The 10,802-nt window shown below is 39.9% G+C and overlaps 1 protein-coding gene across 1 annotated transcript in view; it reads left to right on the plus strand.

Moving 5' to 3' along the window:
* GNB5 (G protein subunit beta 5) overlaps positions 1-3,226 on the plus strand; it is a 35,653-nt gene extending 32,427 nt beyond the window's left edge. The window contains exons 10-11 of the mRNA XM_075857992.1: positions 395-561; positions 2,521-3,226. Coding sequence (XP_075714107.1) covers positions 395-561; positions 2,521-2,532 — 179 coding nt within the window. The 3' untranslated portion in view covers positions 2,533-3,226. The remainder of the gene's footprint in view (positions 1-394; positions 562-2,520) is intronic.
* Positions 3,227-10,802: the final 7,576 nt, after the last annotated feature.

Here is a 10,802-nt window from a genome sequence, read left to right on the forward strand (position 1 = left end):
GGTGGAAAAACCAGCACCATAATGGGGGCCTCATTTTGATCTTTGTTAGGAGGGCCCCTCTCTCTATGTGTACGGTACTGGTTGGACATCTCTTTAGCAGTAAGTATTCATTACAATTCATTAATCTTTGGTGTTCCTCCTGATCCCCCTGCTGCATGCAGTATAACTCTTTTTAGGGCAACTGCTCTACCTCCTTGATTTCTGTATTCAGCACAGGGATCCTTGTTGTAGAGCGCCTATAAGGAGGCTATATGGGAGCAACGTGGGGTTTATACCCAGACTGCAATCAGGAGGAACACAATATGTGCCGAGTTAATCCCACTATAGAGCAAACGCATTACCAGGTGAATTAATTGTTACCCATATCATGATCAACACATTTGTTTGTTTTCAGGTCGGCTGTTATTTGCTGGATACAACGACTACACAATCAATGTTTGGGATGTCTTAAAAGGAAGTAGGGTGTCCATCTTGTTTGGTCATGAGAACAGAGTCAGCACATTGCGTGTGTCTCCAGATGGAACCGCATTCTCCTCAGGGTCATGGGATCACACTCTAAGAGTGAGTTACCTTTTCTGTTACTTAACTCATCATGTTACTCGTTACTAAGGACAGAAGCTGTCAAACCAACCTGATTTGTTTTTATGAAGAGGTGAGCAGAAGCCTAGACAGAGGGGCCGCTGTGGATATAGTGTTTTTGGACTTTGCAAAGACATTTGACACTGTCCCTCATAGACGTCTAATGGGTAAATTAAGGACTATAGGTTTAGATAGTCATAGTTTGTAATTGGATTGAGAATTGGCTCAAGGACCGTATCCAGAGAGTTGTGGTCAATGATTCCTACTCTGAATGGTTCCCGGTTATAAGTGGTGTACCCCAGGGTTCAGTGCTGGGACCGCTATTATTCAACTTATTTATTAATGATATAGAGGATGGGATTAATAGCACTATTTCTATTCTTGCAGATGACACCAAGCTATGTAGTAATGTTCAGTTTATGGAAGATGTTTGTAAATTGCAAGCTGATTTGAACACACTAAGTGTTTGGGCGTCCACTTGGCAAATGAAGTTTAATGTAGATAAATGTAAACTTATGCATCTGGGTACCAACATCCTGCATGCATCATATGTCCTTGGGGGAGCTACACTGGCGGATTCACTTGTTGAGAAGGATCTGGGTGTATTTGTAAATCATAAACTAAATAACAGCATGCAGTGTCAATCAGCTGCTTCAAAGGCCAGCAGGATATTGTCGTGTATTAAAAGAGGCATGGACTCGCAGGACAGGGATGTAATATTACCACTTTACAAAGCATTCGTGAGGCCTCATCCAGAATATGCAGTCCAGTTCTGGGCTCCAGTTCATAGAAAGGATGCCCTGGAGTTGGAAAAAATACAAAGAAGAGCAACGAAGCTAATTAGGGGCATGGAGAATTTAAGTTATGAGGAAAGATTGAAAGAATTAAACCTATTTGGCCTTGAAAAAAGACGACTAAGGGGGGACATGATTAACTTATATAAATATATTAATGGCACATACAAAAAATATGGTGAAATCCTGTTCCTTGTAAAACCCCCTCAAAAAACAAGGGGGCACTCCCTCCGTCTGGAGAAAAAAAGGTTCAACCTGCGGAGGCGACAAGGCTTCTTTACTGTGAGAACTGTGAATCTATGGAATAGCCTACCGCAGGAGCTGGTCACAGCAGGGACAGTAGATGGCTTTAAAAAAGGGTTAGATAATTTCCTAGAACAAAAAAATATTAGCTCCTATGTGTAGAAATTTCTACCTTCCCTTTTCCCATTCCTTGGTTGAACTTGATGGACATGTGTCTTTTTTCAGCCGTACAAACTATGTAGCTATAACTATGTAACTATGTATACATGGCAACTTTTGGAGATGGGAAGAAAGACTTTTGCATGTATGCAATGCTAACAATTTTTAGATGCCACAATGCGTCCATAATTTTGTCAGCCACAGTGCTCCCATAACAGTAACAGCATAAGTAGGCACATAACAGCCACAGTTCCCCATTACAGATAACCACAGTGTCCCTTGAAAGAAGGCAACAGTTTCTCTATAAACAGCCATATTGCCCCCATATTGGTAACAGCCATAGTTTTATCATAAGAAAGTACTCCCACAACAGTGACAGCCACACTGTCCCACGTTATGGACAGCCACAATTGAAAACGTACAACGTCTACAATGCTCTGTCCTCCTCTTGCAGAAAATTACTCAGCGTTTACAGGTAACTCCTTCGTCCTTTGCCAATCCTGCTGAATTGGGGAAACTTGGGAGTTATGGGTAATTCACTTGACCATGCTATTATAGTGAACGCTTTGTCAAGTATTTGTAGAGCGGTAGTTTATATTTATTAGGGATAAGCTTCAGTGACGTAAAAGACTGTCAATTTAATTCTAATTTACTTATATTTAATTATATTTTATTTTCAGTTTGAATATCTTTATTGTTCCTCGTTTTCATGATTTCTACACATTTTTCCACTTTTTCTCTACAGATCTGGGCTTAATCTGAGTTGTAAAGAAAAGGTACAATCACAACAGACTGTAGTCTCACTGCACTGGAAAAGATGAAGCAGGTCACTGCAATGGATACGTTGTATTGTAGTATATTCATGTCCGGAAAGTTTACAGATACTACAGAACATGGCCAGTTTCAGCTGCTTGTAAATGAAGGTATCCCAAGTATTTATTTAAAGGTCAGACAACATTGTCTTGTTTCCTGACTATATGAATTCTGTTTGTTTGCTTGGATCAGTTGATTCCGTTAATAATGTATAGCCAGATGTACACTTATGGGTTTCCTGACGCCTGCAGTTAGTGAGACCTCTTCCTCAGACCACTAACAGGTGCTCTTGCTGCAGTTTCCATCCTATTTTTAAGGATATCCCTTTATTCCTGATTCATTAATTTTCCTGATATTTGCATTGTACCCATATATTGGACTGTATGACCAACTCTCCTATCTGGAATGGTTTGTATGTCTGCTTCATTTGGGGTGTTTGCATCTTTTACAGTGAATAAACGAATATTTCATTGTATCGACTACTAAGTAGACTGTGGTTACTCTCAATCTTCTGTTAACCATTAGTGGGGAGTAGTTCCCTTTTCCAGTTACTGGCAGAAATAACTCATACTTGAACCACGTTGGTCCAAATATAGATTTTTATCCTTTTTGTTCTAAATAAAGTCATTTACTCACAACCATTGTATCTTTTACAATATCACATGGTTCATGCAGCCATAATCTAAACTGCCGTTTTCTAAATAAATCAAGAAATATGTATCACCAATTTCTTTAATGTGTCCAGGAAAAGTTATAACTCTTATTATTGCTAATACTGTATGCCTGGTCCAGTGCAGTGACTCCTACAATACAGTCCTGTCTTTACACAATTTCACTCAATCTAACTGTAAAGATAAGCAACAATAATTGTCATAGAATGTAGCATTTATGTAGCGTATTCTTTTATACTCCTGTAACATTTTTTTTTATTTACATGAAATCTATATATTCCATGTAGTTACTGTTGGATATTCAAAGTTATATTTACTTGGATTCATATGTCTGCATGAGATAAGACTAACAATTTATGGTGTCCTGCTTCACCTTGGCACATGGAGCCATGGCAAGAGAGGTACACTTCACCTACAGCACAGATGGTAAATATCATAGCCAGTATCTGTAAAATCATAGAGATAACATACCTTTAGGTCAACCCTAAACATAAGGGGTTGTTTGATTTCAGTATTTAGATGTTATTTAGCTGAACTTTTAAAGGGGTTTTCCAGTCCTAAGAAATTGATGGCCTATCTTTAGAAAAGACCAACAATATCGATCGGTCAGGGTCTGACTCCCGGCACCTCTGCTGATCAGCTGTTTTGAAGGGGCCAGAGTCACACAGATGATCAGTGGGGTTGCCAGTAGTCGGAGCCCGACTGGTCAGATATTGATGGCCTATCCTGAGGATAGGTTATCATTGTCTTGGGACTGAAAAACTGAAGCTTTGTATAGAAATAATATTACAACATTTTGAATGAACACTATGTCCTGAAGCCACAGAATCGGTTTAAAGCTTAGCAACACGTACGTTGTGTTCCACTTAAATCCACTGCTATAGTGCGTATGGTGCTTTGTGAATTAAAAGCCGAATATAGTAAAAACACATGTATATTAACTGTATCATCACTTTATTGGAGTTCCTATATAAAAATCAATGACATATTTTGGTGGTATATCAATCAAAACCTTATAGATACTCTGAGAAATACCATTTATTTTCAAATGGTCAGTATAAATCTGCCTACTTGTAAGTGGTTAGAAATTACAATAGACTATAATACAGCGCATCTTTAGCCAAATGGGAACATTCATGAGCACATGCAAATGTTTTACTGTTCTTAATCTGCATACTATTTTATTTGTTAGGGCAATAGTTTGTTCTCTAGTGCTGATCTTTCTAATGTAACTAGGTGCAGTAAAAAGTTGCTACCGTTCGCCATTTTGAAGGCTAGGAAGGTCATGGAGAAGTACTTTAGTCACGCAGTTACCCATCTGCATACAAGTATGCATAGACCCTTCTCTTCTGTCCTCTTAGGATCCTCTTACACGGCCTGACGTGGGGCGTGCAAAGGAGCACCAATCAATGAGACAGCTCGTTGATCGGCACTTGTTTTTCTCCTCTCACAAGGAGCTATGTATGGGGACGAGTGCTAGTTACAATGATCGCTCGCCCCCATACATTTCTATAATGTTGGCAGCACATCTCCTCCATGATTACACAGGGAGATGTGCTGCTGACAACGATAATATTTTCGACTGCGTAAATGACACAATCAGCCAATGAACGAGCGTTCCCTTAACACAGGGCAATGATTGGGAACGAGTGTTCTGTGAACGCTCGTTTGCCAGATAATTGGCCCATGTAAAGGGGCCTTAACTCTCCATTGATTTGAAAGTCAGGCACAGCTAGAAGACTGGTATACTAACATGGTAACAATTTTAAATAAAAAATATAACATTATATTAAACACCCTAATATAAATATTGAACACACCAATAGAAAAATAATTTTAAAGGGGTTGTCCGGGCACAGGGTGGTTTTTCATTATGATGACCTATCCACAGGATAGGTCATCAGTGTATGATTGGTGGGGTCCGACACCTGGACTCCGCACCAATCAGCTGCTCCAGTTGCCTAAGTGGAACCGGATGTCAGTGCCAGAAGCAGATGGCTCCGGTCACAGTATAGTGACCGTGCTACAGTACTGTACCTCTATTCAAGTGAATAGGCGCAGAGTTGCAGTTCTTTGCATGGCCACTTTGCAGTGAACGGCAGAATCTGCTTCCAGCACTGAACACTGCATAACATCTGGTGCCCTGCGGCAGCCGGAACAGCTGATCAATGTGGGGTCCGTGTGTCTGACCCCCACAATCATATAGTGATGACCTATCTTGTGGATAGGTCATCAGCCTGAAAGAACGGCCCGTGAACGGCCAACCCCTTTAAAGATCTTAAGATGTGTAAGATAGCAGCATGAAGCTTAACCCTTTCATAACTGGGGGCGTTTTGGGCCCTTACGCCCAGAGCAAAATTTCACATTTTGGAATTCTGCATTCCAAAGTTATTTTCTTTATTTTTGTTTCCTAGCCTACCAAAATACTTGTTTTTATTTAGTTTTTTTTTGCTTTTTAACAGATGAGGCTTTCAAATTATTCTAAATGGATTTAGCAATTTTTTATGAAAAAGTCTTATTTAGGGAAAAATGGTCAGAAACCGGAAAAAAAATACTTTTCAATCAATATTATTTCCCCAAAAATGTATCCCCTAATCCTCCTGTGAAGATGATGCCAAATATATTTACATTGTGTAACCTATAATGCTGCTATAGCGCTATAAGAGCAAAGCCTCCATTTTACCATTAGATTACTGCTCTCGACAACAAAATTACACTTCAGTTTATTATCACAGTACAGAGTTGCGCTGACAAAATGACAGCCCATACCAGTGGATGGCATTGTGTGCAGAAGCGAGCAGTGCCATCATACTTCCACATTTTCAGGCCATTTACAGAACCAACATAGATTTACGTCCATTCTTTTGCTGGCGATTGTGTCCCCCACAGCAGCCCCAATACCTGGATTTGAATTTTACTAGCAGCCTCTGGTCCTGATGACATCACTGGGACCTGAGTAGTTCAGGTCCTAATTACATGATCACCATAACCACAAATCATGGCAGTGGTAGAAAGAGTTTGTTGTATTAACCCATTTTTCCAGGGTCTGTTCTGTAGAAAATTCTCTCTCCTTCCGTCTCCTGTCTGAGTGAGATCTGAGGAGAGAGTTGTTACATAGAACGGTCATACATTTTCTATTAAAGTCTTCTTTACCCACAGCCTATACATAATCGAGAATCGCATGAGCTATGAGATGTCATCATGAGAACTTCCAGTTCACCTTGAATCGATCAAATCTTGCAATGAAAAGACTTATTTACTGATCCGTTTTTAGCAACGGTTTGTTGGATTCTTTGTATATTATAAATTTTACCCTTTCTTGACAATAGTTGCTCTCCAGAAATACGTGATGTGCAGTATCCCAGGATGATAGACAAGGTGGATCTGTTATGTTATCCTAGATCAGCTATATACTGTCCTTGACATATGTCTGCTGCTTTAACTAGATACTGTATAGAACAGAAGGACAAGGACATTTGGTTGTGTGTTTGGTATCTCTCTAAGACCATACAACTATCAGCACATGCTAAATATAAAGTACAATACATCACTCTTAACAGGGAGACACTGATATCTCTGGATGTTGAAATATAAAGTGATGACATGTTCCCCTTCAAGGACATTTACTTCACTAAGCTTGACTAAATATTAAAAGTGTTGTCCAGTACTGGACGACTGATGACCTATCAACTCGATAGGTCATCAGTATATCATTGGTGCAGGTCCGACACCCGGACCCCGCACCGATCAGCCGCTCCGATGGCCAGCAGGCACCGGATGTTATTGCCCATTATGCTATGTACGGAGCCAGATGCAGTTGGCTCTGTACATAGCGGCCGTGCTGCAGCTCTGGTTGTATTCACTTGAATAGGAGCAAAGCTCCAGTACTGCAGCTCGGCCGCTATTTTGTGGCCGGGCCAACTGCTTATCGGCATGTACGTCCGGTGCCCGGAGGCAGTCAGAGTGGCTTAACGATGCGGCGTCCGGGTGTCGGACCCCCACAGATCATGTACTGATGACCTATCTGGTGGCTAGGTCATCAGTTGTCCGGTAGTGGACAACCCCTTTAAGGTGACAAATGTTTTTATGAGTATACGTTATAAAAAGTATTTTTTTTTATGGGGCTGTAGTCTCATCAATGGGGCTATGAGAATTATTCATTCTTAGCAGCACATAAATACCTTGGGTAAGATCAGGGCCATCATATGTGTTTTCCTTTATTTTCTTTACACCTATCTTGTGTCCTGAAACGATGATTTTATACATCATTTAAGAACGACTTGAAAAAATGCCACAAAGTGAAGTGTTTCCTTTTCCCTTTGGTGTTCCTTTAAGTGTCAGGGGTGCTGGTTCTCATTAAAGAGACACCACTGGTTTGCAGTCTTACAGGCAATTCTCTATGGGAAAGAAAATATGCAAAATAGTTCTCCATGAGAAAGCACTACAGAGATTGTTTTCTACCTGTTGGGATTGGATTCCCTGTAAGTCAATGTCCGACTCATAGAAGAGACTTGAAACACAACTAGTGATTTTAGTCCAACTAAAAAAAAGAGTATTTTAAAAGTATTATTTAATTTCTAATTAATATTCCTCTATTATTTTCTAGTAGTGTAATAATACTTATACACAACCCTCTATGATGGCATAGCCCAGAAGATGTAGTCCATGTCCTTGTATGTCAAGCCACAGATGTATTATGTGAGATATTACACAGCCAGTCCTATGATATCCTGAATTTAGTCGTTTCTTTATAGAACGTAAACCACACCAAAACAGTAATGCACTAGTAGTAGTCTGCCTATGACGTTATTTATTACTTTAAGCTGATGCACTGTTGTATAAATAACATTTGAAAAATTGTATCTTTTGACTTTCCTATATTGTGTCTGGTGTTTATTGTGTGTGGCACTAGATTATGTATAAAAATAAATATTTTATAGATTAATTCTTCAGTATGTGTATTTAATTCTCCATAGCATGCATACTATCACTTTTGAAATACCTATTTAGTCAATTATCCATATTCAGCAACACATTAATTTTCCAGAAGACCTACTGGCTCCCTTCTAAACAACGGATTCCTTCAAGACTACTGTGGGTAACAAAATAACTTCTTTATTTGGGCCCTTTAGTCATAATAGGATATACACTTTAAACTTTAATATCAGACATAGCGTAATTACATATAGGTCATTAAACTTCTCTGTTATGTAGCTTTTCTACATTAGGCTACATATTCCACAATGCAACGTAGCAAATAATTATCTGTAACGCTATGAGGTCATGCAGCTTCAGAGACAACCGGAAACCAACATTCAGTCCTGTATATGTTTTAGATATGGTATAAAATAGGGTCAATAAAGGGTTAAATGTGACATTTGGCTATCCAATCAAGGCCATGACAGCAGAAGGAAATGCAATTAAATGAGAGAACAGGCTATACATGCTTACCAGCTGTGGAATTAACGAGATGCATTTCAAGTACAACAACATTGTTATGGAGAACCCTCGGGTATTGGTAATTAACCCCTTCCCCCTGCTGGCATTCTGGGCCCTAATGTCCAAGCCATTTTTTAGATTTTTCCATTGTCACATTCGAAGAGCTGTAACTTTTTTATTTTTGCGTCGGCATAGCTGTATAAGGTCTTGTTTTTTGCGGGACGACTTGCAGTTTTTATTGGTACCATTTTGGAGTAGATGCGACTTTTTGATCACTTTCTATCACATTTTTTTTAAGTCAGGATTAACAGAAAACAGCAATTTTTCCATTGTTTTTTATTTTATTTTTTACGGCGTTCACAGTGCGGGTTAAATAATGTAACAGCTTTATAGTCGGGGTCGTTACGGACGCGGCAATACCAAATATGTGTAACTTTTTTGCTTTATTGTAGTTTTTTTTAATAGTAAAGCATTTTGTAAGGGGAAAAGCTGGGTTTTTCATTTTTTTTTTTCACTTTTTTTTAAAATTAACTTTATTAAACTTTTTTTACTTTTTTACTAGTCCCACTAGGGGACTTCCCTATCCTCCGATCGCTATTATAATACACTGCAATACTTTTGTATTGCAGTGTATTACTGCCTGTCCGTTTAAAACGGACAGGCATCTGCTTGGTCATGCCTGCGGCATGATCTAGCAGGCATTCGCTGCAGGCAGACCTGGGGGTCTTTATTAGACCCCCGGCTGCCATAGAAGACACAGACACTCGGCGATTTTATCGCCGGGTGTCAGTGAGATGAGAGGGAGCTCCCTCCCTCTCTCCAAAACCATTCAGATGCGGTGCACGCTATTGTGCACCGCATCTGAAGGGTTAAACAGGTGAGATCGATACTAATATCGATCTCACCCGGCAGAGCAGGGACGCCCCCAGCCCTCAGCTGCTTCTGGCAGCTGAGAGCAGGGAGATTTCACGGCTCCCTGCTCTGTTTACTTTATTCTAATGCAGCGACGTAGTTTGGCGGCGCTCTAGAATAAAGCCCACTAATGACCGCCGTAAAAAGACGTATCGGCGGTCATTAAGGGGTTATGAATAGGAAAATTACTCAGTTACATGGTATTTTAGGTCGGTTCAAAACATACTTGACATATACAGTCGAGTCACATTATTATGACGACCACCTACTTTTGACGGTGCGTAGCCCATGAAGGAAGTGATGTGTTGTGGGTATATAAGGTGTGCGATAGGCTGTCTGAACACATATCACTCGATGTTGCCATGGGTAAAAGGGGAGATTTATCAGAGTTGCAAAAAGGGATGAATATTGGCTTTCGGGACAAGGGTGGTAGTATTTCTCAAACAACGCAGGTTGTGAACTGTTAGCGTGATTCTGTGGTGGAAGTGTCTAAAACCGGCCCTGTTCCCAATGGTGCCATTTGTCCACTCACGATACAAAGTGTGGTCCTGGGCAAAGTTAAAAGTGGGCCTCAAATGCTGAACTAGGGCCTGTTAACATCTGCGCCAGGGTTCGGTTTATGGCTTCCGTCTGACCTTTCCGTCAGGATAACCCATGAACGCAAACCAAATGGAAACCATAGCTTTCCGTTTGCATTACCATTGATTTCAATGGTAATGTTTCTGTTGCAAATGGTTTCCGTGGTCTCCGTTCCGTAAGGTTTGTTTTTTTTTGGCGCAAACAATAGCGCAGTTGACTGCGCTATTCAGTCCAAACCGTACGGAACGGAGACAACTGTAATAATACAGTTATTAAATCATATTACTATACCAGATGAAATATTACCTGCATACTGTTACTGAATAATACCCCCATACTGTTACTGAAAAATAAACACTGTACAAAGACCAATATGACCACCATACACAACCAATGCGGAGGACAACCTAAATACCCCTTTAAAGTCGTACATAATAAATTGCTTCAAATAGTATATTATATATAGGGGGAGGGCATGAAACACAGTGGATGCCCATGACTACTAGTAACACTAGCGGTGACTCATACAATATATTAGAACAACAACCTAAAAAATTGAGTCAAAACCGAACTATTATGAAAATTTTTTAATTTTTATTAATATATAACAAGA

Source organism: Rhinoderma darwinii, chromosome 3 (assembly GCF_050947455.1).
Source record: "Rhinoderma darwinii isolate aRhiDar2 chromosome 3, aRhiDar2.hap1, whole genome shotgun sequence".
Taxonomy (NCBI): Eukaryota; Metazoa; Chordata; class Amphibia; order Anura; family Rhinodermatidae; genus Rhinoderma; species Rhinoderma darwinii.